The sequence below is a fragment of the Liolophura sinensis genome, chromosome 12 (assembly GCF_032854445.1).
Source record: "Liolophura sinensis isolate JHLJ2023 chromosome 12, CUHK_Ljap_v2, whole genome shotgun sequence".
NCBI lineage: Eukaryota > Metazoa > Mollusca > Polyplacophora > Chitonida > Chitonidae > Liolophura > Liolophura sinensis.
In genome coordinates this window covers 14,202,451-14,228,859 of record NC_088306.1, presented here as the reverse complement: position 1 = coordinate 14,228,859, position 26,409 = coordinate 14,202,451, and the positions used below count along the sequence as shown (strand labels likewise).

The 26,409-nt window shown below is 44.0% G+C and overlaps 2 protein-coding genes across 2 annotated transcripts; both read right to left on the bottom strand.

Annotated features, from left to right (window-relative positions):
• Window positions 1-9,353: 9,353 nt before the first annotated feature.
• LOC135479440 (leukocyte elastase inhibitor-like) lies at window positions 9,354-14,422 on the bottom strand. The gene is made up of 2 exons (XM_064759267.1): window positions 14,348-14,422; window positions 9,354-11,104 (listed from the first exon to the last, which is right to left on the bottom strand). The coding sequence occupies exon 2, from the start codon at window positions 11,097-11,099 to the stop codon at window positions 9,885-9,887; it is 1,215 nt and encodes a 404-aa protein (XP_064615337.1). The 5' UTR covers window positions 11,100-11,104; window positions 14,348-14,422; the 3' UTR covers window positions 9,354-9,884.
• Window positions 14,423-18,214: 3,792 nt separating this feature from the next.
• LOC135479725 (leukocyte elastase inhibitor-like) lies at window positions 18,215-22,723 on the bottom strand. Its single transcript, XM_064759628.1, is given in 2 exon segments — window positions 18,215-19,483; window positions 22,682-22,723. Coding segments are annotated over 2 exon segments (1,143 nt in total). The 3' UTR covers window positions 18,215-18,382.
• Between the last annotated feature and the right edge of the window lie 3,686 nt (window positions 22,724-26,409).

The following is a 26,409-nucleotide window of genomic DNA, read 5'->3' as shown; positions in this document are numbered from 1 at the left end:
TGAACACTCCAGCGAGAGCAATGAAAGGCATCCTCATGCTGTTCGAGGCTAAAAGAACCCCGTGGGGGAGGAGGTCGGAATCCTTCTACAACCCGAAGATCACCAAAGTAGAAGTCACAATAGAAGGGGTCCCCAATCAGCTGTACAGCCAGGGCATGCGGGCGTACCAGCAATGGGGCGAGGTCCAGAGGTTCTTCGCCAGCTCATCCCTTAAGAAGCGGGACCCTGAGGTGGCCAGGGTCGTAAAAGACTTAGGCCTGGCAGACGTCTCTCTGGAAGAGTTCTTGACGCACAAGCACACCTTCTGGCTTGACCTGCACGAGCTGCATGGCAGTGGGAGGCGCGTTCAGAACGCCAGCGAAGGGATTACGATACAGGTGACAAAAGAGAGAGAAGATTCCGGCGTGTTGAACGTATATCCCTATGTGATTATGGATGCAATGCTGCACATCCAGAATGGTAGATTTGTTAACGCGCTTTATTGATGACGCCCACTGCGCGATTATCTGTGGGCAGACTATATCTCAATGTGATTATGGACGCAATGCTGCACATCCAGAATGGTAGATTCGTTAACGCGCTTTATTGATGACGCCCACTGCGCGATTAGCTGTGGGCAGACGAACTGCGGCAAAACAGTCTTCGTGCTGGACCTGCTTGAGGGGCTTTTCCGCGGTATCTTTCATCACATTGTGATCCTGTGCCCTACTCTTAAGCATAACGAGGCGTACCGGCGGCGATGGATACTGTCTAACCCTGAGGTCCCGTTATTGTTTTGATCCCGGCGAGCGGCTAAACGAATGCCTAAGAGCTTTCTACATATTGTTCGAGGGGGAGCCCACCCTATACATCATCGATGATTGTAGCGCGTTGGAGGCGATGAAGAAGAAACAAAAAATGCTGTCATTCATGGCTTTCTCGGGCCGTCATGCAAAGCAAAGCGTCTGGGTCCTCACTCTGAAATACAATGCCGTCCTGAAATACTTTCGCGAGCAGACAAGGTGGGTGGCTTTATTCCACTGCAAAGATCGACACTTGTTCAACGAATGCCTGGAGGAGAACCACATCATCGAGGCCGAGAGCGAAAAGGCAGAGGTTCGACAGAAGCTCAAGAACAATCCGCATTCTAAGCTCCTGCTAATGACTAATACGCCCGCCTCATCTAAGATTATATATTAGACGTAGTCGGCCCTACGTATTAATAATGGATACCGACGAGCTTATAGACGAGATTCTGGGCGCAGAGGAGGAGGAGGAGAAGCCCAGCCAACAGCCCAGCCAACATGCACAGCAGCTCAGGGATAGACTGGCGTCACTTGCGGTGGGTGGGCAGGTCAAGCGATATCTGGAAAAGACGTAACAGCCGCTGAGATCGACGCCATGAGCGACGAAGACGTTGAAAGGCTGCACTCCCGGTACGAGGCTAAGCTCGGTGCGCGGATGGTTCACGGTCTCGGAGGTATATTCTTAAGATCATATGTAAGGGCGGCCAGCTGGCTCCTACCAATCCAACCCGAGAATCGACCAAAGCTCATGGCACAGCTCGCCACCGACCCATTTGCTGAACAGACGCTTAGCAGTGCTAGCTGCTGGCTATACTGCTATGGTAAGTACTTAGCACCGTTAACCATGGCGCTGACCACTACTGAGCACTGCTCATTTGAACACCACTGCTGTCCTAGAAATGATGATCCAGAGGAACATGAGTACAACGAATCCGGAAGGCCCGAAGGAAGTGGAGGGGGTGACAGCGGATTCTACGAATTACTGCCCTGCGAAGAATCCTCAAAAAGTCGCTGCAGGTCGAGCGGGTGCTGCAGCGAGAAAGGCCAAGGCTGAAGGACGAGCTTTGCGAGGCAAAGGCTGCTTTGCTTGGCGCAGCTGATTCCACCAAGAAACAGCCGAAGGAACCGGATTGTACGAAGGAACAGCCGAAGGAACCGGATTCTACAAAGGCACCCGACTGGAGGGCGCCCCTGGCGTTATTAGGCGTTGGCAGACTTACAGTGCTAGTGTTGCTACGCGTGTGGCGCAAACGCTATACAGCACGAGGTACAGATATTACACCGTGTGCAGATATCACGCCGCAAGAAAAGAATCTCCATTTCAATATACGACGCGACCCTTTCTATATAGAGCAGCATGTCTACTCCACCCAGTGACGGAAAAGTGCTAGTCAACGCGGTCTACCTCGCCGCTGTGGTCTCTCTCCTGGCTACTGGGTACGCTCGTCTCGGCCAGATGTTCCTGAAAGGAGCCCTCCCGAAGCTGGACTTAACACCCCGTGATGTCGGCATGGTCATTGCAGATGTTGGCCTGGCAATGTTTTCGAAGGACCTGCTAATTAAACAAGGGCTCCTTCCTCCCAATATAATCAAGTAGTAATGGCCTCCATCGCAATGATGATGGGCGGCGCCCTCGTAAACGCTTTGGCCTTCAGCCGGAGCAACTATATGTTTTCGATGCTGAGGAGTTACGGTGTCGACGAAGAGCGGAGGCGCCATGACCGCGCTGTAGAGCAGCTCCAAGCCGCCCAGGAAAAATGGGCTCGAAAGCGCACTGAGCGCTTGGACTGGATCAATGATGAACTCCGCCGCCAGGGACACGCTATCCATACGTTCCGGGATGTCGACGCTCCAATCCGCGAATATTCTAGGGTCTCGCTCAAAACTCTTACACGCGACGCACGCGACGCGCTGCTGGGCACAGAGCCACAGCTCTCCGATTTCTATGTGCCTAGTGAAGATCAAAAACACCGCGAGATGACCTTCGTCATCCTGGGAATTTGTGTGGTTGGGGTTGTGAGTTACGGAATCGCAAAACTCACCAAGTAATCCGAACTGACTGTGCCGCCATTGAGCTCTTCGACGGGCACGAGGTGGTTCTGCGCGCGACGATCTTTTTCGTCGCAAATCTGTTAGAGGTCTGCTAGAATACCTTGATGACATGGCTAGTAAAGTGTCTGTTCGCCTGGCAAATATCTACTACAGCCCTCGTGGGTACTGGAAGGGCCACGCGGCCATCCAGAAACTTGCCACTGCGGCTAAAGTCTCCGAAGATGTGGTCCAGGCCTGGTTGAAAAAGCAGGCTATCTGGCAGATATACCTGCCTCGTCCCCGAAAAATACCGAGGCCTATGTTCTATGTTTCCACGCCGAATGACATCCACCAAGCCGATCTTTTATTTCTACCATATGATCGGCGAGGCCGGAAACTGTATAAGTACGCGCTGACAGTTGTTGATGTCGCTTCTCGCTACAAGTAGGCGGAACCTCTGGCTACTAAAGATTCCAAAGAAGTCGCTGATGCTCTCTCTCGCATTTACAAGCGGGGGCCCCTGAGATGGCCGAAGCTTCTCCAAGTTGACCCTGGGCTCGAGTTTATGGGTGCGGTGAGCCAACTGCTGGCCAAACACGATGTCACAGTCCGCCGAGGCCGCGTGGATATCCACCGAGACCATGGCATAGTGGAGCGTTTCAACCGTACTCTGGCTGAGCGGCTCTTTGGACATCAGTACGCCAAGGAGATGCGCCTTCCTCCCAAACACCGGTCTGCTGAATGGGTGGCTCGGCTGCCCTCTGTTGTGGCCGCTCTGACTAACGAGACAACGAGACTGATCGGTAAAAAGCCGAAAGACGCCATCAAGGCAAAAGGGGTGCCCCATAAGCCTTCCTCGACGGTTCCAGGTCGTCCCGTTGGACTTAATGAGCGGAAGATCCCCAAAGGTGTTGGCGTTCGTTATCTCTATCAGCCTGGAGAGCTGGAGGGCGACCGCCGTCGCGCGACTGATCCTGTCTAGTCTCTAGAGATATATCGGCTTGGGCGCTCTGTCACATAGCCTAATGAACCCGTGCTGTACTATCTAGACGATACGTCGCATGGTCCGCGACGGGGATTCGTTCATGAGGAGTTGCTTATAGTGCCTCCTGATACTCAACTTCCCCCGGATGGGGTTCTACGGTAGTTCCTCGAAGTCCCATCCTGCCGTCAAGGAGGCGCATGGCCTTAAGCCAAGGTGTGGACACCATCTTCGGCTATCCAGCGCTTACTATCGAAGGGGGACAGTGAGACCTTATTGAGGTGCTGCCCATAGATATGGTGGCGCTCTGATCGCAGCACGTCCATACCGTGTCGGAAGATCTTTTTCTCGAAGAGGGCCTCTTTGTACTGCTTATGGCGGATGCGCTTTTCCACAACTCCCTATTTCACGCCCTTGGCCTTCTTAATGTTGGCTCCACCTGCCTCCAGAATGGAGTACATCTTGGGGCGCAGACCAATGTATTCGCGCACTCGTCCTTCATTTTCCCCCAAGACCTTCATATTTGTTACACTGTGCAGGGGGTGGTCTTGTGGGTAATCTGAGGTGTCATACAGGTTTGCATTCTCAGCTATATCCCTATAAACATCCTCAGTCTGAATCTCGAGTAGCAGACTATCAGTGTCAGTGTAGAGGAGCTGGCAGCGCTCTCCGTACTGGGCCTTCATGTGGTTGTAGTAGAAGTCGTACATCAGGTGCTTGGAGAGATCTAGAATGCTCATGCCCACGTAGATAGGTCGGTTTAGGACTAGACGGGTCTTTTGCATCTGAATCGCTGCGAGGTCATCGTCAAATATGTTTGCCCGTGCGAAGCTCGGGCTGGCTATCAAGCGTCGGATTTTGTCGTCTTCTCCAGAGCGTACCAGCTTGACGTCCACACGCTTCCGGAGGTTCTCAATGGTTTTTCCGAAGACCGAGTTGTTCATTAGCTTGTACATGTCTTTCTCGAATTTACTTGCGGCCGTTTTTCGGAGCTCGGTGTTCATCCTGATACAGGGTTGCATCCAAGGGCTCTGGGCAAATCTCAGGGCCCGGTGAATCTTTGTCAGGCGCATTCCCAGAAATAGATACAGCTGTAGGTTCCGGTAGTGCATGGCATACCGTTCCTTGTTGCGGAGGTTGGGGACCAGCTTTTCGACCTCGGTAGATCTGCCGAGAAGGCCGTACTGATAGTCTGACATCCACTCCTTCTGGACCACCAGACGCTTCGGGGCTAATGGGTAGCCGTTTTGTGCGTTATGTAGGCCGGCCGGATACTCTAGGTCGACCTCGAGGATGTAACCGGAAGGACTGTCGTGGGGGTGGGTAGCAATCGTTTTGCCGAGACGCTGCGCGTCATCTACCCACTGGAAGCCGCCCGTTGGAAGGAACTGACTCATAGCCCAGCCATATTGGCGTCTAGGTATTGGATGTAGCTGTTTGGACTTTCGGGGTTGTAGCCCTCCACCTGCGGATTATTGGCTATGGCGTATCGCTTACTTACCATGGAGATACCTCCTCGCAACCCATTCTCAATGAAGAGATGTTGGTCGTAGTCGGTCAACAGCTCCAGCTCTACCCCGGTCTTCTTGAACAGCGCATCCCACGAGAGGCCTGGGCTCGTAAAGTAGTGAGCTGGGTCCAATCCATACTGCCGTAAACAAGTCTTCCGGAAGGCCTCAAACACATTGGCTAACAGGAGCACGTCTGTGCGGCAGTAAAGGTCTGTGTAGTCTCCCAGATTGGTGCAGTCAAATACCTTCTATACCTGTTGAGCGTGGATGTAGTCCTCATCGCTAATGCCTCCGACTTTGAGCTTACTGTAGAAAGCCTCTTTGGCTGGGAGGCTTGACTCGTCGAAGCGCTCCCAGGAGTCCATATACTCATAGGGGTAGACACCCTTGCGCATGAGTAGCTTTCGTTTTTCTTCGGCGGGCTCATACCGGCTGTGATGTGGAAAGCCTCAGGGTTTTTGACCTCTACCAGATTGTCAAGGGAAGTCGGTAAGAATTGAACGCTGTCAATGAAGCGGAGCTGCCCCAGCGAGAAGGAGATGTACTTTTCCGTGTTGTTGGGGATGCAGGAGATGCGGCCCTCCGCCTTACTTATGGCTTGTATCAGGAGGTGCCCGTCGTAGCCCCGTAGGTTGTGGAAGACTACTGGTATGGCTGTCTTGGGACCCAGCCGCAACTTTAGGTTGCATGCGTTATGGGCCGCGCCTCTGTACTTGCCGGTGATATGGCAGTGATCGCTCACAGAATCGGCGCCTAGAGGCTTCTTACACACGTGGCAGGTTGTTGTGGGCCTGCCAGTCTTGGGGAGTCATATTCATGGCTATAGGGTTGGCTAGAACATTTTTGATTTCCCGCTCCTCCTGTTGGAGAGCTCTGAGGAAGTGTTCCGTCGCGTTAGGACCTCTGTATTCCACGGGGCGTTTTGTGCGGCCGTCGCAACGCACCACAACATAGCAGTAACTGCAGGGCTTGTTGTGCTGAGTCTTTTGAGTGCTGCTCTCTGTAGGTGACGGGGAATTCCGATAGCCGCCAGCCGTTTGAACTCGTCCAAGAAAGCCTTGCGCCTCCGCTGCCTTTCACACGTCTGGACATTATTATATCCGCAGGCCCCGCAAAGCCGAAATCGGTTTTTAACAACCTTTCTGGTCAGAGCCTCGAAATCGGCATATATGATGAACGGAGCCGGTAGCTGTTTGTGGTGGTTCTGGGACATCTCCACCCTCACCGCCGTCTGGCCAATCCCTCGGCATCCCGGCTTATTCGCCTCGACCAGGTCCTCCCTTCTGTAGCCGTGTAGGCAGCGCTCGCAGAAGTGTTTGCAATGGTGTGCCTTACTTTCTTGGAACAGGAGACGGTTGAGGTCTTTTATCCACGTATAATGGAATTTGCCTACCTTCCCAATCAGCAGCAGATTGATTCGGGACGTGTCGCCTCCCTTCTTGCTGAGGCGGTGCACGATCACGCCCTTGTCCCACCCGAACACGTTGATGGCGAGGTTGTTCTTTTCCTCCACTTTAAGGATCTGAGAGATGGGCGTGGGGGGCGTCGATCCCACTAAAGTCAAGGCCATCATTGGTGGGATACTTTGTTGGTCTCTGAGGGTTTCTGGCGGCTGGAAATAAGGCAGACCGGAGTGCCCATCGGAGGCAATCGTCGTCTTTGTTCTTCACATTGATGACTGCTTTCTTATCACTCACAGCTGCAGGTAGGGGGATGTAGGACCCACCTCAGTGGCTGATACCTTGCAATGTCAAGCCAGAATGTTTGCACGCTATTGACAACCCACCCTGACCCTCGCTGTGTCCATTTTTCTAGCACCTCCTGGCTGATGGGGAAGACCTTATCTACAGCCCCGTCAATGTCACCGGCCTCCTGTTTGTTGTGTCGTACTGGGCTGGTATAGTCTTCACTGCCATCGGCGTTGCCCTTTCGCAACTGAACCCTGAGGCCTTGTTGGAACTTAACCCCGTTTAGTGCCAGGATCTCTTCTAGCTTCTCGCGAATAATAGCTCGAACTTCTTCTAAGAAGGCTACTGAGTCCGTCCAAACGCCTTCGGGTACGTTCATCTGCCAGACCCGGAGGAGATTCCTTATAACCCTGCCGGTGTTAATGAATTCTAGTTGCTTTTCGCCTAGCAATTCATCCAACTCCTCGTTACTGAGGAGGTTCTTGACGTCTTGCTTCAACTCCTTGTTACTGGCGTCTTGCTTCAACTCCTCGTTACTTCGGGAGTTCTTGCTGTCTTGCAGCCGCTTCAACTCAGCCACAGCCGTTTTATACCTGTCGAGGATCCCCTGCAATTCTTCCAAGGCAATGCGGGACCGTGGGTACTTGGGCCGCACACCTATGAGCGTCTCAAACTCATCCCGTAGTGCTCGTGCTTTTTGATGATGTTTCATTGTACTCGCTGTTATACCAACATCATCATTATACCTACTGACGGTGATTTTCTAATAGGGAATTTCGATAGCCACCAGCCGTTTGAACTCGTCCAAGAAAGCCTTGCGCCTCCGCTGCCTTTCACACGTCTGGACATTATTATATCCGCAGGCCCCGCAAAGCCGAAACCGGTTTTTAACACCCCGGCTACAGCTAATACATGGCTGGGTGCCAGGACTCTTCCGCAGACGGCCTAGGTGAACCCCGCAGTACTCCCACAGACAACTCTTACCACAGAGCTCCGTGGAACCGATGAAAAGCCACTGGCAATTATTGCTACCCTTTGGCATGTTGTCGTTGTATTTATCGAAGTATACCTGGTGCAATTGGTATGTCTAATAGAACACGAGAATGGGCTGGGGGCCTCTATTTTGTTCTGGGGAGGGCCCCAGGGGAGGGTGTGCCAGAACTCCTATTCTGTATACTACTGGTTGACATCAACAAAACTTGCAATTTCTCAGAAATACATCGCTTGAAGGTTCATCTAAAAGGGGTAAACTAAATGCTCTTTCCGAAGTACACTGTGTCTCGGGGTGCCTATATTAGCATAAGAGTGGGTTACGATCAATCACAGAAGGTCACGTGATCTAGAAAACTTGAAGAAGGATCCATTGCAAGAGAAACACATGGGGATAACAAGGTAAGCAGAAATGTACTTTACATTGGTGAATTTCTTCAACTATTACAAACCAGAAGTAAGGTCCTTCTTCGGACAGTAATATGTTCAAGTTCGATTCTTACTCTTGCTATTTTAGGCCGGTTTTCTTTTGCTCTATATATTGGAAGGAAAGTTTGTTGATTTCTCTTCTCCTATACAGCGCCCCCCCCCCCCTCCTCCCCACACTATGCACAAAGCTACACTATACACACCCCCTACACCCTACACACAGCTACAATACACACATCCCCAGACTATGCTCGCTGCCACACTATACACCTCCCCCCTCTCCACAGTATCCTCACAGCCAGACTACAAACACCCCCACACCATACACACATCTACCCTATACACACCCCCATACACACAGCCGCACTCTACACACCCCCTCATTACACACCCCCACACAACACACAACCACACACTGTACATCCCCCTGCACAGTACATACCCCCTACACAGTACATACCCCACACTGTACACTCTCCCACACTATACACACAGCCACACTCTACACAACCACACTATACACACCCCCACACTATACACGCCCTCAGGCTATACACACAGCCACACTATGCATACAGCCACACTATACACACCCCCACACTATACACACAGCCACACTATACACACCCCACACTATACACACAGCCACACTATACACACCCCACATTGTGCACACAGCCACACTATACACACAGCCACATTATACACACCCCCACACTATACACACAACCCCACCATACACACCGCCACACTATACAAATTGTCAAACTATACACGCACACCCCACACTGTACACACAGCAACACTATACACACAGCCACACTAAAATGTTACGACCCAAACTGTCTGTATTATAAACAGATGGCTTGTTCGAAATACACGCCAGTTTAGCCGCACAAAAAAGTAACCAAAACCAGCAGATTTTATTTTACAACAATTTATTAGGTTTAACAAGAACAGATAACAATATTTTTACAAATACTAAAGTACTTAAGTTTAACAAGAAAGGATAGCAGTGTCTATACAAATACTAATCTACTTACATGTACAACGGTGTCAAGTCCAAACGGACGCATATATTCCACAATGCGGAAAACCATACAGGCATAAATGCACGAATAAGAGGGAAAATCCACAGTATAACTGAGTGTATGACGAAATATACACAAAATTCCACAGACAGGGTCCGTGTACTAATAAGCACTGTGTACACATGAGCACAAATTAAATATACAAGTTCAGACTGAACAAGTGCTCGGTGTTCCCCCCGCCCACACACACAGTATACGCCCCCTCCCCCCACACCATACACACGGCCACAATATACACATCGTTTGTGTAAGTAACACAGCATGACAATCCCGATTTAGGAGTGTCCGTAAGAGCTCGGAAATGCAAACTTCCACATGTTTCACACCAACCCTTCTGTATGGAATGCATAACATACACTTTATACAATCCTCAATGGCTAGTATTGTTCATCCTTTTCTTTCCCTGATTCTTGCGGTTGTGAAAGGCGCCCAATGAACAAAATCACGCCCGTCCGATTATGCATGATAAAAAACAGAAACGGATGATCCGCGTTAAACTGCACAGGCATCGTGTAGCACAAGGGAGTGGGTACAAAGCCTGAGGCTGCTACAGCTTCGGTACCCTCTTCGTTCACTTCGATGAAAGCTTTGTGGACGACATTGGAGACGTACAGGTCCTTCGTGCCATCTATACCTGACAGGTCAGCCACACCTTCCGCGAACAAGTCCTTTATCCATAGCTGCTCTAGAATGTTTGAAAGCTCTGCCCCTTTTTCGAGTTTAAATTTCGGAAGATGGACTTCAACCTCTGTTTCGGAGACAAAGCTCCGGACTGACTGAAGTATTGCTGGTGTGAGAGACTCTTCCAGACGCGTCAGGCCGTTTGCTCTCCTTGGAAGCAAAATGAACATGCTCAGGTCATGCTCAACATACGGTAGCTCCAGGATTTGACAATCTAGCTCAGTGAGGCGGCCTAAGGGGAATTTGGCCTTTTGGTACATCATGTCCACTTGAATTTTCTTGTCGTTCTTCAACTGGAATGGTTTTGAGTGCGTGACGTCTGACGAAAATTTCCTGGCCCAATTTCCTTTGAAGTATATCGCGTTGACCAAAACTATGACGGTCTGCGCCGTGAGCACCCCTGATGGAATCAAATCCTGGATTTTTGAATTCGTTTCCTTGTCTACCCATGTATTTATGGTTGAACGGGAACCTTCGGAATCTTGGGCGAAATTGACGTTTGTGACATGGGATTTGAACGACGACTGGATCGCCTTCAAATACTCGTCCAACACTTTGAATTTCTGGTCGACGAACATGTTGTTAGCTGTGCTAAGGGTGTATGCGGCGTTCGTGGTTTTAATTTCCCCAAATAGTTTCTGGAAGGCAGTGTGGAAGTCGTCGCTCTCTTGTGTCAACTTTAGAGCCTTTATAATCTGACTAGCAGTGTTTCCTTTAGCTCCTGCTAAAGTCATCCCCAAGGCAGTGGCGATGCTGAACGGGGAAAAGAACAGATTCTCATCAGGGTTCTGTTTGCTGATCTCATTGTATAGGTTACGTGTGAATTCCGCCATGCTTTTGGTTAACTGCGAAAGGTCATTCGGGACCGGGGCCTTCGCCGCCGTATGTCGTTGTTGATCGTGGGTTGCCATGGTTCCTGTGACGAGAAGAAGGTTAAATGCCGTGTGAAATATTGATCTTTAGAAAGCAAAATTGGAGAGAAAAGCACATAAGCGGATTTTCGAGGTAGTTTTTGATAAATACGCCCTACACGCAGAGGACGCATCTGAGCATAGATAGCGGTTACATCTAATCACAGATTTTTTTGTTCTTGCACCTTCTTGAGGCATGGAAACCAAAGATAGATAAAAATAGATTTAAAGGCAGATATTATATGTAAGCTATAACCATTCTTTGCATTGGTTTATATAAATATTTGTACCTTAATATCTTATAACGCGCACTGCTGCATATACATGTATATACAGTACATAATATGGAGGCAATCCTAGACCAGACACAAAATGAACACAGACACCACACCAATCAGCCAGTCACAGGTGAAGTCCTCAAGGACTCTGCACGCACGTATTACATATATTAGTAATCTACAGCTCGCTGCCTTTTTCAAAGATTTACTTCGCTTGACGGTAGGTATCAGTTCAACTAATCTATGCTGCTAGCATTTGTAAGTACCAGTGTACTGGAATTTAAGCAATTACGGTAATGACATGTGACTTATCTCCCTGTGAAATTTCCCGTAAGGTTATCAATAGACTTATGAAATATTATTTTTTTCTGATTATTTTAACTCTTTTTGTTGTTCAAGTTTTCTGTACAAAATTTGATATTTGGCGGCAGTGATGTATGGCGTAAGCTAGAGAGCGACGCATCCGCAGTAAGAAGCCTGGTCACACGCACACCTTTAGTTGTACATGCTCACTGCAACGCCACCACATGTCCCTACTCGATTTAGAATAAATTTATTATAGCCGTGAAGGCTTCCACGATATACGCTGCTCAGTAAATGTCGCCATCTTCACACTGCTCCACTGAACGGGTGAAAGAGAAGATTTACATCAGGGCTCTGCTTGCTGATCTGATCGTACAGGTATCGTGTGAATATCGCCATGCTTCCTGTCACCATAAAGCTGTCTGCCGTCGTATGAGTGACATATTCTTGAGTACGGCGTTAAACATCATTCAAATAAATAAATAAAAAAATAAACCTATCATCAACGGATGTATATCTTGGAAAAAGAAAACGTCACATATAGCCATAAATTTGCTTTATAATACACACGTGTTTCTTTATTACAAATAGCAAGAACAATAAGTAGAATCAAAAGATGTGGACGCCACTGACAAGACTTGGAGTTACGTCATTACGTCACCATAATGACCTAAAAATGCAAAATGACGTCACCATTTTACGGCTATTTGCATATATTTTAACATGGCAGTCATCGTGTTTCGATTAAACTACCACCCAAACCCATCCTAGAACACAATTCAGAAGATGACTCTAACCCTTTTTAATTGATTTTTTTATATTCTTTATACCAACCAATGACCCTATAAATACCAGATTTTTAATATCAAAATGGAATCTTGAGGATTTTCTGGTTGTATTACGTCGTATTTTGACACCTGCGTAAGCCCCTGTTGAGGGTGAATCAAAACTGTGTGTACACCACTCCATACCATGCTACACTTTATCTCTTTCACTAGCCAGAATAAAAAAAAGGAAAAACAAACATCCGCATACCAAGTGACCGACCTCATATTTTCTAACAGGGTTGTGACACCTCCCAACGAAAACTTTTTAAAGACCTGTTTTGACTCAAACTGTCTAAATATTGCCATTTACATATCGAATTCCTCAGCTCGCTGAGTCATACATTTCTAAGTGACAGAATATGTGTATCACCTAAAGCCGAGTATGTCGCACGTACACCACAGAATGGGGTAAAGGGCTAACATAACATAGCATGCGTAGTGGTTAGAGTGTTAACACAGCAACTTGACCGAGAACCCTTTCGCCAATGCGATCGCTGCGTTCATACTGTTCATACTGGAAAAGTCTTGCAACAACCTGCGGATGGCAATGGATTCAATATACATATATACATACAAACACATACAAACACATACTTCTTTGTCTTTCTCTCTGTGAATGTGCCTCATTTGTACACACGTGCATTTGTACGCACACTTCTTGGCTTGGTCCCTGCACTGTTCGGTTTTAAGTAATCAAATCAATTCATAAGGAAACAAAGTTTGGTCATTATATTTAAATCGGTAGACCTTAATTCCTTTCTAGCAAACGTTCTTGTATTGATATTGCTCTGAATTCATAACTGTACCGGTGCTTCTAATTTCCTCTCTACATACTGGTCACACCTTTAGACATCTTCCTAATAATGGAGGGGATAGTGCAACGACTAGTTGACCCGTATCAGTATAATGGCTCGGGCCGGTAACGTTACTTGCTTTCGGTAGGTCGTGGTAGTGAAGCAGCAATAGATAAAAGAGCGGTGGAAATCCGTCCTGAAACAAGGAGGCACGTTACATGCACTCCAAGGATTCCTTCGTCGCCATATGACTGAAACATTGTTGAGTACGACGCTTGGTACTCCTTTTTTTATTTTACCTTTTTACTGTCCCTTCAATACATAAACAGTCCTATGTTTAAATGGAAATATTTAAATCCAGCTAGCTTATCAAAGGTTTAAGGGCTGTCGATCACCGCAGTCTTAAACAGTATCTGTCTACGTTATTATCATGTGAATGCATTTGTCTATTGCAACATAATTGACAACAGTGGATTTGCACTAAATGGAAAACGATGTGTTCATTTACTAGTACGGTTTAGGTGCATGTCAAAGTAGGTTAGACTGAGCGATATTCGTTTTAAATTCGAAAAACGCAATTTACCACTCGATCGAATTCCTAAAGGTACAACACTCCAATGTTACATACATACCGAAAGATACATGTACAATAAGCGTGAAGCCTGTCACACACACCTTTACATATACCGGTAACACGGTACGTTGTACATTTCTACATGTAAAAGTACACGGGCACATCTACATATTCAATGCTGGATCTACTCTAACCGGGATTTCATTTGATACAACTGACATATTCTTAGTTTTCTGTATATACAATAGCAAACAGAGTACTCGGTTGGTCTCTTATATCTCGACAACCCACATCACCAGTACAAAGCCGCCATGCCGGCATTGTACAGATACACCCCTTTTCAGTTTCGCTCCGACACCGGCATGTTTGGAGATGGCATAGATATATGTAGACATTTTCTACATGTCATCGAGTTGGGCATTCTTTTATCTCTGTGTTATCAGGAAAAAACGGATCGTCACGATCTACTCACCTGTTACGGGTATTTAACTGTGGCCTAAACTCCTGTAGGTTACCTGATCACTTCTTAAGCTACGCTTTCTGGACGCGGAAGTCCGCTAATTCAGACGTTGAAAGGCTTGGCAGGCAAGACTAAGTGAAATTTTCTGCTGAAACTTTTGTTCATTTGGGTCGGTTGATTTCATTGATCAATCAGGCTTTAAACAACAAGATTTGCCTCAAGTTTAAAAATTCTTTTGTACTGAAGTAAAAAATATTTTTACGAAAGTTTTGTGTTTTATGGATTGTAGACGTCTGGAAACACCCGTCAGATGGAGAGTTTCATGCAGACGACAAAGCCGGAAAGGCTTGGCTTTGACTACGATTTTTTTAGAGTTGTAATTCGTTGTAAGTCGTTATAAAATATGGATTTGTCTGTATCAAGGCGATGAGGAGTGCCTTATAACACATTTATGAGTTAAATAGCGTGTGGATGGGATGAAATCCCTCACAATAGCAGTCGTAGCTATCTTTGAGGGAAATTACAGAATCCCCTAGAACACATAGAGTAGGCCTATATAGATATTGATTATATCAAGACATCAGTTAAGATGTACTCACTGCAGCTAGTGATGTTTTCAATACAGTACTGCAGAACATGAACAGTACATGTAGTATGGGAGTGCAGTACGCGTGCATCAGGGCCTGTAGGTACATGTACCTGTACGTTAGGCCTAAATTATATCGACCAGCAAATCAGACTTAAATTTATGGTCATCTATCAGTTAATACATTGTGAATATTAGTATGTAGTTAAGGACTGCATACTTATTGCAAAAGACATATTGGAGATACATTTATCAGTGACGGTATATCGAATCTGCGCCCATTTACTCTATGCACATGCATATAATATGCGTTAAGCCCATTTAAAGGTCTACTGATATCAGACAGTAGCGGCAGATTTGTTTTCAGCCATATCTTGAATACAATGAATATATACATCATATATAAACCACCAGTAACTAAGGTTAATCTAATTATGTTCAAAGAAAATGACATTGACTATAGTGTGCATAAAAAAATCATGTAAAACAAACCTCGTGTGGTAATGCGGCACACCCACATGTGGTAATGTGGTGCACCCACATGTGCCCTTTAAAAAAACACAGTTTATATCATTAAACAGGTACAGAAATGTAACCAACATCAACCATGCCTGAGACACCCCATTCTGACAAAAGTTCCATACAGTAGACAAGGAAGAAGAATTGGGAATCAGACAGTTTGAGTTCAAAATGCGAATTAAGTTTATGAAGTCACCATTAACATGTAACACACACTGTATATTTCATGCTTGTAACAAAAGCTTTCTATGTTTCATAGCAGGTCGGTAAAAGTGAAAAAGTCTCATAGGTGTTAGTGATGAAACTGGTACACTGCATCTTACCATGTGACTATGCCGGATTGGAGGCCAGCCTCTATATGAGACATTGACCAGTACCTTTCCTCAGACATGTTTGTGTAAACCATGCCGTCTTGTTTGTGCAGCCGTGATATGTGTTTATGGGTTTCTGAAGGCAAGGCGGCCGTCAGAATCATGCCTGACACAGCCTCCAGTCAACCTGATACAGTCAGAGGTGTATAACCAGGTGTATCCGGCCTGGACCTATTCTTGCCTGGTGACCTTGATCCCCACCTTTTTGCTTACCGACTTGCTACGCTACTAGCTTGTGATTATCTTCGACGCCAGCTGCTACGTAGGCACATGGATCATGCAACTATTCGGGCGTCGGGTCCTTACAATGCAATTCATGGAGTTCATTTATGGTTTTTGCACAGTCAGAAAAATCGCGTATTAATCTTACATTTACGCTGTGGTCGACTAGAATACAACCCGTCTAATTCAAATCGTCTAAAACCTTTTGTTAAATCGTCTACGGTCAGGTCGCCTAACAATATAGATTATGTAGTGGCTATTTCGAATGACTGGTTTATTTCATCCGATTTGTTTGTAATGAGAATTTGTAGTTCATTATTAATGTCTTTATTTCAGGAAAACTCAGACTATTTCTACTAGCCTACTCAGACAAACGACCGCGAAGAGCCTCGCAAGCGGAGTTCTGCAAGACACCAACAAGTTATCTCCCTTTACTTCAGCTTCGCAAGGATGAAGACAAAAATCAGACTGAGAATATTTTGACATCTGGATATACATACTGTTGTTATTTTCAATACTATACACTTTTACAAATATGTCTATCTGTTTTAAGCCCTATACACTTTGGTTCCTCAGGCTAAATATGTTCATACCAATAAATATAAATCTCTCTTACTTTTAAAATACACTATGATAACATACTGTGTATTTACTACAAAAGATACTAATATATTGACAGTTATGCATCAGAAATATTTTCACGAAAAGCATATCAAATATTAAAGCATATTTTAATTCCAGCACCAAAATATGTTCATACTAATGAATATATAAATCTCTTTCAATTCTAAAATACACTATGGTAACATATACTAATGAATATTTCTTGATTGAGTGGTACCATCCCTCCATATCATTGTTTGTCCGAATGGAACGCCCGAGCACTCTCCAGTCTCTGACTGCCCACACAGTGTCTTCCAGTCAATTACAGTGGTGAATATCTTCATCCATTACAAACCAGAAATATTGCCCTTCTTCGGACAGTAGAATATTCAAGATCTATTCTTACTCTTGCTATTTTAGGGCGGTTTCCTTTTTCTCTATTGGAAAGAAAGATTGTCGATCTCTCTTCTCCTACACACACCCCAACACTATGCACACTGCCACACTATACACACCTCCACACCATACACACAGCCACAATATACACACAGCCTCACTATACACATCACCACACCATACACAGAGCCAATCTATACACACCCCACACTATACACATCCCCACACTATACACACAGCCACACAATACACACACCCACATTATACTCACACCCCACACTATGCACACAGCGACAATACACACACCCACACACTATACACACAGCCACATTATACACACAGCCACATTATACACACACCCCACACTATGCACACATCGACAATGTACAGGCCCCTACACTATACACACCCTTACACTATACACATTCCCACACATACACAGAGCCAAACTATACACACCCCACACGATACACATCCCCACACTATACACACAGCCACACTATGCACGCAGCCACACTATACAAACCCATACACTATACACCTCCCACACTATGCACACCCCCACACAGCCACACTACGCCCACCTCCACACTATACACATCCCCACACTATAGACACAGCCACACTATGCACGCAGCCACACTATACACACCCTACACTGTACACAACCCACACACTCTACACCCCAAGCAGGGTACATTCCCCCACACTGTACACCTCACACACTGTACACAGCCACACCTAACACACATTCACACAATACACACCTCCACACTATACACACCTTCAGAATTTACACACACCCACACTATACACACCTCCACACTATACACATCCACGCACTATACGCACCCCCAGACTATACACACCTTCCCAATATACACACAACCACTCTATACACACCTCCACACTATGCACACTAACACACTGTACACACCCACACACAATGCACAGCCCTTACTATCCACACAGACACACAAAACACACCCCTACATTATACACACCTCCACACCATACGCACAGCCACACAATTCACACCACCACACAATCCACACCCCCAGAGTACACGCCCCCCCCTCCCCCGCACAATACACACAGCCACATGGTACACACAGCCTGAAAATCCCGACTTAGGAGTGCCCGTATAAGATTGGAAAGCTTTACCCAGCGACCTGATCCGATAAAATACCAGAATGACTTTAAGACATGCTTTACTTGGGATATTATCGCAATATGTAAATCATGACTTAGAACTGTGCGAATATAAGAGCTTAGAAATTTCCAAATGTTTCACACCAACCGTTCTGTATGGAATGTATAACATACATTTTATACAATCCTCAATGGCTCTTACACTTCATCCTTTTCTTTCCCTGACTCTTGCGGTTGAGAAAGGCGCCCAACGAACAAAATCGCGCCAGTCCGATTAAGCATGATAAAAAACAGAAATGGATGATCCGCGATAAAATGCTGAGTCATGGATTTGGTAATAGGCCCAAAGCCTGTGGCAGCTGCAGCTTCGGTGCCCCCTTCGTTCACTTCGATGAAAGCCTTGTGGACGACATTGGAGACGTACAGTTCCTTCGTGCCATCGATACCTGACAAGTCAGCCACACCTTCCGCGAGCAGGTCCTTTATCCAAAGCTGCTGGAGGATGCCCGAAAGCTCCACCCCTTCTTCTAGTTTAAATTTCGGAAGATGGACTTGAACGTGTTGTAAGAAGATGAAGCTCCGGACTGACTGAAGTATTTCTGGTGTGAGAGACTCTTCCAGACGCGTGAGGCCGTTTGCTCTCCTTGGAAGCAAAATGAACATGCTCAGGTCATGCTCAACGTACGGTAGCTCCAGGATTTGACAATCTAGCTCAGCGAGATAGCCTAGGGGGAATTTGGAACTTTTGTACATCATGTCCACTTGAATTTTCTTGTCGTTCTTCAACTGAAATGATTTCGAATACGTGACGTTTGGCGAAAATCTCTTGGCCCATTTTCTCTTAAAGTATATCGCATTGACCAAGACAATTACCGTCTGCGCCGTGAGCACCCCCGATGGAATCAAATCCTGGAATTTTAAATTGGTTTCTTTGTCTACCCATGTATTTATGGTTGAACGGGAACCTTCGGAATCTTGGGCGAAATTGACGTTTGTGACATGGGATTTGAATGACGATTGGATCACCTTCAAATATTCGTCCAACACTTTGAATTTCTGGTCGACGAACATGTTGTTAGCTGTGCTAAGGGTGTATGCGGCGTTCGTGGTTTTAATTTCCCCAAATAGTTTCTGTAAGGCAGCATGCAAGGCGTCGTTCTCTTGTGTCAAGTTTAGACCTTCTATCCTCTGACTAGCAGTGTTTTCTTCAGTTCCTGTTTAAGTCATCCCAAAGGCAGTGGCGATGTTGGACGGACAAAAGGACAGATTCTCATAACCGTTGTGTTTGCTGACCAAATCCTACAGGTCAGGTGTGAATCCCGCCATTCTTTTTGTTAGCTGGAAAACTCAAAAATAATTACCTTTGTATTACATTTTACAGACAAATTATTCACAGTTGGTTACCGTAGCTGCTTAAATTCCATCACAACGGAACTTACAAATGCTATCAGCATTGAATACTTGAACTGATACCTACCGTCAACAGCGCGACGCAATGACACAGAAGCCTCTCACCAATGCGGTCGTTGTGAGTTCAATTTCAGTTCATGCTGGCTTCCTCTCCTGCCGAACGTGGGAAGATCTGGTAGCAACCTGGCAGGAATGGTCATGGGTTTTCCCCCGGGCTATACCAGGTTTCGTCCCACCAAAATGCTGGTCGTCGTCGTATAAGTGAATATTCTTGAATATGGCGTAAAACATCAATCAAAGAAGTAAATAAATAACCCTACCATCAACAGAAGTATATCATAAAAAAGTAACTGATGTATTACGAAAATACTGCATAATAAACGTCATACATAGCCATAAATTTGCTATATAATATATACGTATTTCTTTGTTACACATGTCACAAACACATGTTAAGAACATAAATCTGAAGATGACTCTACCCCTTGTTAATTGCTTGTTTTATGTTCTATATACCAACCCATGATGTTAAAATTACCAGAGTTTTAACATCAAAAAGGGACCTTGATCATTTCGTTCTTGTATTACGTCGTATTTTGAAACCTGCGTAGGTCCTTAGTGTGGGTGAATCAAAAGTGTGTGTAAATCACTCCATACCATGTTATACTTTATCTCTGTCACTGGCCAGAATAAAAAAAAATCCGCATACTGACTTAGGTATCAAATGCCTCAGCGTAACACTTTTTATTGACAGAGTATATGTGTCACCTAAAGCCGATTATGTCAAACTGTCGCACGTACACTATGGAATGGGGTATAGGGCCTCTGTAACCTGGCATGCGTAATGATTAGAGTGCTAACACAGCAACCTGACCGAGATCCCTCTGGGCGCTGCGATCGCTGTGAGTTCTGTCCAGCTCATACTGGGAAGGTTCCTCCCACCACAATGTTGGATACCGTCGTATCAGTGAAATTTTCTTGAGTACGGCGATCCATAACCAGGTGTATCCGGTCTGGACCTATTCTTACCTGGTGACCTTGATCCCCACATTTTTGCTTACCGACTTGCTACGCTACAAGATTGTGATTATCTTCGAGGCCTGCTGATACGTAGGCACATGGATCATGCTACTATTTAGTCGTGGGGTCCTCACGATGCAATTTCATGGAGTTCATTTATGGTTTTTGCACAGCCAGAGAAATCGCGTATTAATCTTATATTTATTTTTGTCTCTGAGGCTTTGTAGCTGACCTGTGGATTACATTTGAGGTGCTGCAAAATGCTTTTATCAAACTGAATAGTGCATTTCGCATGGTCATCATCATCACATGGATTAAAACTGTTTCTTGTAATTTTTTCAGTGGTGTTGGTAATCTGGGGTTCACAGCTGCTTTGAGAATTACAAATGGAGTGTATTTTGTCTTTTTTGGGGGGATACATTCTGTGCTTTTGAAAAAAGAGGTATTCTGTTTTTTGGCTTAAGGCAGTTTAATCCTTGAATCCGACATCCCTACAGGATACTTTCTTAACAATGCTAGATTTGCACGCTTCGGAAAAGAGCTTAAGATCTAGTTTTTTCTCTGAATCGTTTTGCCTTACCTGTGGATTATGTCTTAGGTATTGAAGAATACCGTCATAAAATTCTAGACCGCTTTTCTCTTTCCTAACAAGATGGGCCTCAGTATTACTAACAGCACAAGAAGGAGATTGGCTGCTACGGACCGAAAGATTTTCGGTCTTTTCTTTTACAGTTACTTTGCGATTAACAGTTTTGTTCTTGTTTGTATCATTCGGTTTACTTGTTAATTTGGACTGAACACTGCAGAAAGCTGTTCTATCTTTTATTTTTTGGATACATTCTGGACTTCTTGAAAATGAGTTCATTATATGCAATGCATCCTTTAGACCCAATTCATTACAAGGTACTTGCTGTACAATACTTGATTCGCAAGAAGTTGGGTAAATTTTGAGTGCAGGCTGTTTTTCTTTTACACTGTGGGTGATTTGGGGTTCGAATCTATGAGTGTGATGAACGCCATTGTCAAACTCAAGGCTACATTTTTTCTCTTCTGCGTTTGCTTTACTGGATTCGTACAGATAAGAACGTTGGGGCGAAGATGTTAGAACTTTACAAATCTGTTTTTGACCGAGGCTCTCAGTTTCTGGGGGTTCTTTCATTGGGACAGTATTCTGAACAGTCTAGATATGTGGACTTTCACTTTTCTTAAATAGAAGAGATAGGTCTATTTCTTCTGAAAAAATCCATTCGAAAATGACTCGTCTCAGAAAGATGAATATTTGGAAATGTCCTTCAAATAGCTAACTTTATAAGTTTGATCATTACTTGAAAGAGCTGATGTTAAGACCGATTTATATAGGCCTGGCTCTATGGCACAAAGGGCAGATCTTATTATGGGAGCAGAGACTACCACAGGTTTTGATGGGGATAGACTGACCCACGTTTGAAATTGCACTTGTGCTTACCAAAACAGTCTATCGATGTGAGGTCATGGCACAAGACAATTTCTATTTCTTGCCTTTCATGGCCACAATGTTTAAGGCCTATTTTAAACTCAGATACAAAATCATCCAGTATATTTCCTCCTAAAGGATCACTGTAAATCAGTTTGTTTATAGCAAATACAAAATGATTTCCACTTGGATTAACACCTGTTTTACTTAAAGCATCAGAGGATATAATAAAATTTCTTATCAGGCGAGGATCATTTTCTTCAGGTTTTGGTTTTATTTTCTTTAAATGACGTTTAACAGCTTGTGACAATTCGTCTAGCTGCTGCATCAGTGCACTGTTTTGAAACTTTGGTACCAGTCTGAAGTATGAGCCACTTTGTCAGCCAGTTATTGTTGGTTAAGGAAAAAAAGGTCTTCCACTATAAGTGAGTCATTATTTACGTCAGTTGATGAATTTAGTGGTTTCTTGATGAAATTGAGTCATTATTTCCTTTGATTGTTGGGACTCAGTGTTAACTTTCAGAAAGTCTAAGTTATGAAGCCCATAGTGTGCTGAAATGTTGTTGATTGCCTAGGAACATGTCACTGTTCCACTTAACTCTTTCATGACTTACCTTTGTGGTCCCTTCGTCACCCTTGGATGTAATTGCCAACATTGTATTATACCGTCTTGCATGTTGTGGTAATATGGACAGAATAAGCCCACGAGATATCTTAAAATACCGGTACTGTCACATTACATGTTACATTTTATTTCATTTACCACTTGAAAATTTGCTATAAAGTATTTTTATTTTCCTCATTCAGGTAGATATTACCAAATTCGTGTAATAAAATACCGCTAACTAAAACTTTCATTTACACGGCAAATTGCTGTAAAATATTACATTTGTTGCTTCATTTGCATTTTTAAAAAAATATTTGCATGTGACATAAAGCACATGCATGGTGATAAACTTTGTCATAATGCTAAAACAGTCACTTGTGCTGCATCCACCGTCATGCTGGAATCCATGGTACTAAAATATAAATTTAATTATCACGTATAAAAGGAAAATTCACATCAACTGAAAATACAATTAACAACTTGAACCAGTTTACAAGGTCACTTAGTAAATTCACTGAATACGAAAATTATACGCTTAAAATGGTTGATAATTAAAACAACAGGATTAGAATGTAAGACTTGACCACTGGCGGCAAGGATGCCTAGAAATAGAGTAATATTGACAATTTAAGCAATAAACATCAGAGTAGCCCTTGATTGCTATCGGTTGATTGTTTTTTTCTGGGGGGGGGGGGGGGCAAATTTTTTGACGTTTCACTTGAATAAAAAGTTATCAATAGTCGCTTTGATTGATGCGACTTGAAAAATACATTGAAAATGGTATTAATTAAGGGATATAACTCCGATGGATTTGGTGTACCTAACTGTTATATATGGATTGTGTGGGTTGTGGTCATGCATGCTTCGGAATGAATTCTGGGATAGGGTTGTTGCGTACAAGGTTCAAGGCCCTCGATGGCGGGATTAGCTCCCCGGCTTGTTCTCGCAAGACTTTAAAAGATTGTACCAAACTTCTAAGGGGAATTTTATACAACTACACACAAACAGTTTGACATGCAACCAATGCGTAAGTTACGGATTACAATCTGACCGTTTTCACGAATTACACAATAACTTATCATTTTATAATCCGTAATTACAAAATACATATGTGTATTTCATAAAATAAGATCACATAATCCGCATAAGTAGAGATTGATCACTATGTATCTCATTCACTTGGAACTGACCGATAGAGCAAAATAAAATACTACAATATGTGGTGCTCTAGAGTAGTATAATAACCTAAAGGTGTCTCACTCCATCTTGAATGTCACGAAAGCGGCATACCCGCCTCTCGTTCATCGGTGATACTCTCTGGCCGTAAGTGGGAAGGTCTTTCAGCAACCTGCGGATGGTCGTGGCTTTCCCCCGAGCTCTTCCCTGTTTCCTCCCACCATAATTCTGGCCGCCGTCGTATAAGTGAAATATTCTTGAGTACGGCGTAACACACCGATTAAATAAATAAATAAATAAATACATAAATTCATCGTTGATACTTCACTCGAATTTTTCAAATGCAACACTATTATATTTGGACGGCTCCAGAAATATTTATTCTTATTTCGTGGCCGTCCTTGCCGTCATATTCACCTGAGATTAGCGTTAATCAACCCTGGACAGACTGGTCACACCTGGCCATCGTGCGTTACTTAAACGTTTCCCGGCATAACTCAGCAACACTCGGCTACGCTCGAAGGGGCTTGCTACTGACACGACTTTTGATTGACCATAAAGAAAGACTACTTTTTTTTCGGAATATACAACATAAAGACATGGGCAGTCTTATATGGTGATATGTATACGATATTTAACCGATTATATTACTTAAATTTTACTGATCTGTTACCTTTAGCACTTGAGTGACAACTGTAAACTAACAAAATTCAGAATATTATTTGTTTGTTTTTATATAATGTATCTGGGATACAAGATTACATGTAAAATGTGATGTACATGTATCCTACAGTGAATTAATTGGGTGTCATATCTAACGAGTTTTAAGAATAGGCTTAATTGTTTCTGTTTGACATCTTATCATTACCCTGCGTAAATCAGTGCTCTGACAAAGATCACGTACTACTATACTACGGCAGCCAGACCTGAAATGTAACTCCCAAGGTAATACCAAAGTGTAACACATGTCAAGGGTAAAATAAAACATTTTATTTACATAAAGTTATTCACAAGACTGGTTGATGATATATGACTGACTGTTGGAAGCTAATTTATGCTGTACACACCAATAACATAATATCCTGAATATGGTGACTAAAGTATTGTTAAGTGTGCTATGTAATAACAAATCAAATGCAAAAAAATCTAAACAGTGTGGAACATAATCATCAGTTTTCCTACCTTTTACGCTCTACGTCCTAAACATTGTAAACATGTTACGTTAAAACTAAGTGAGTACTTAAAAAAACTTAAAGCGCGTAAAGCCATATTTAAGAGAGCCAAATTTAATCAATTTTTTATATGCCTTTAACCAATCATATACGTTTAACTTCAGTCTGCACCATATTGTTTCTGAAAGAACTTCATCACATGGACAGTATAATAAGATAATACTATTATCATTATTTTCTTTTTTTGGCATTGCAAGAATAAGCCAAAAAAAGAAATAAAATAAACAAAATACATGCACCTCAAGAAACCCGAATAAACTGAATAAATTTTGTTTTCTGTAAAAAATTGCTTGACGAGCAATTTATAGCTCTCTTTACTTCTAAGATAAATATTTAAGAAGTTGTGTCATAAAACTCGTTTGAAAATTCTCAAAAGGAAGGTAATATTTTCTTCCATATACATGTTAAGATTTTACGTAGTAGACTCGAACATGATCAATAATGCCATACATAACAACATGTATATTGTTTAATACGGCGATTATCCCGGATTTAATAAATTTTGAATTATACAATACATGTCGATATAGATATCTTTAAAACAACATGTTGTCATGTTCAATTGCGATGCCATTCATGTCCATAAAACTTATTTTGGCTATACGACGTACATACCTGCTCTGAAAATGTCCTCCGGCTCACCATACTGATCTCATCTATGATCAGTACATTGTGGCACAGATACGACGCCTTATGATATCATCTCTTTGTATTCTTTGTAGCAGATGATTATCCGTACACCAATATCTGCCGTCCTGCCCCGCTCCCCCCGATTCTGCTCTCGGAAGCAGTGATAGTTGCATTCTTGCCTTGGTCGTTCAAACTTTTTTAAAATTTTTTCAACTATAAAGCTCTTCCCAGTGCCAGTACCATGTCACAGGCTATCTGTTGTCTGTCTGTTAACACGACCATCTTGACGCACATTCAGTGAAACAGAAAATGGAAGGAAATTGTAGTCTTTATTTAAATCTCAATCAAAAGCTGGGCAAGTAACTAGGCCCTAGCGTTCACAGGAGAGGATGATATTCTGTGAAAGGTATTTATTTGGATTGTTTTAAAATAAAAGCAAAATTCGATTGATTTTGTGCAGCTCGATTTTTTGGCCTAAAAACCTCCAGTATAGCCTCTACTACCTTTGCCGGTCGGTTACACAACTGGTTTCACTAAACCTTTCGATCACCGACATGGCATCATATATGACAAAACTTTACCTGAATGTTGATGAATTTGGATCCATTTCGTAAACGTCGGTTTTTAAAAAAATGTCTTCCTGAAAGGCAAAAGAAACACTAAATTTAACTATTACAGACTGTACAGGAAAAGTATT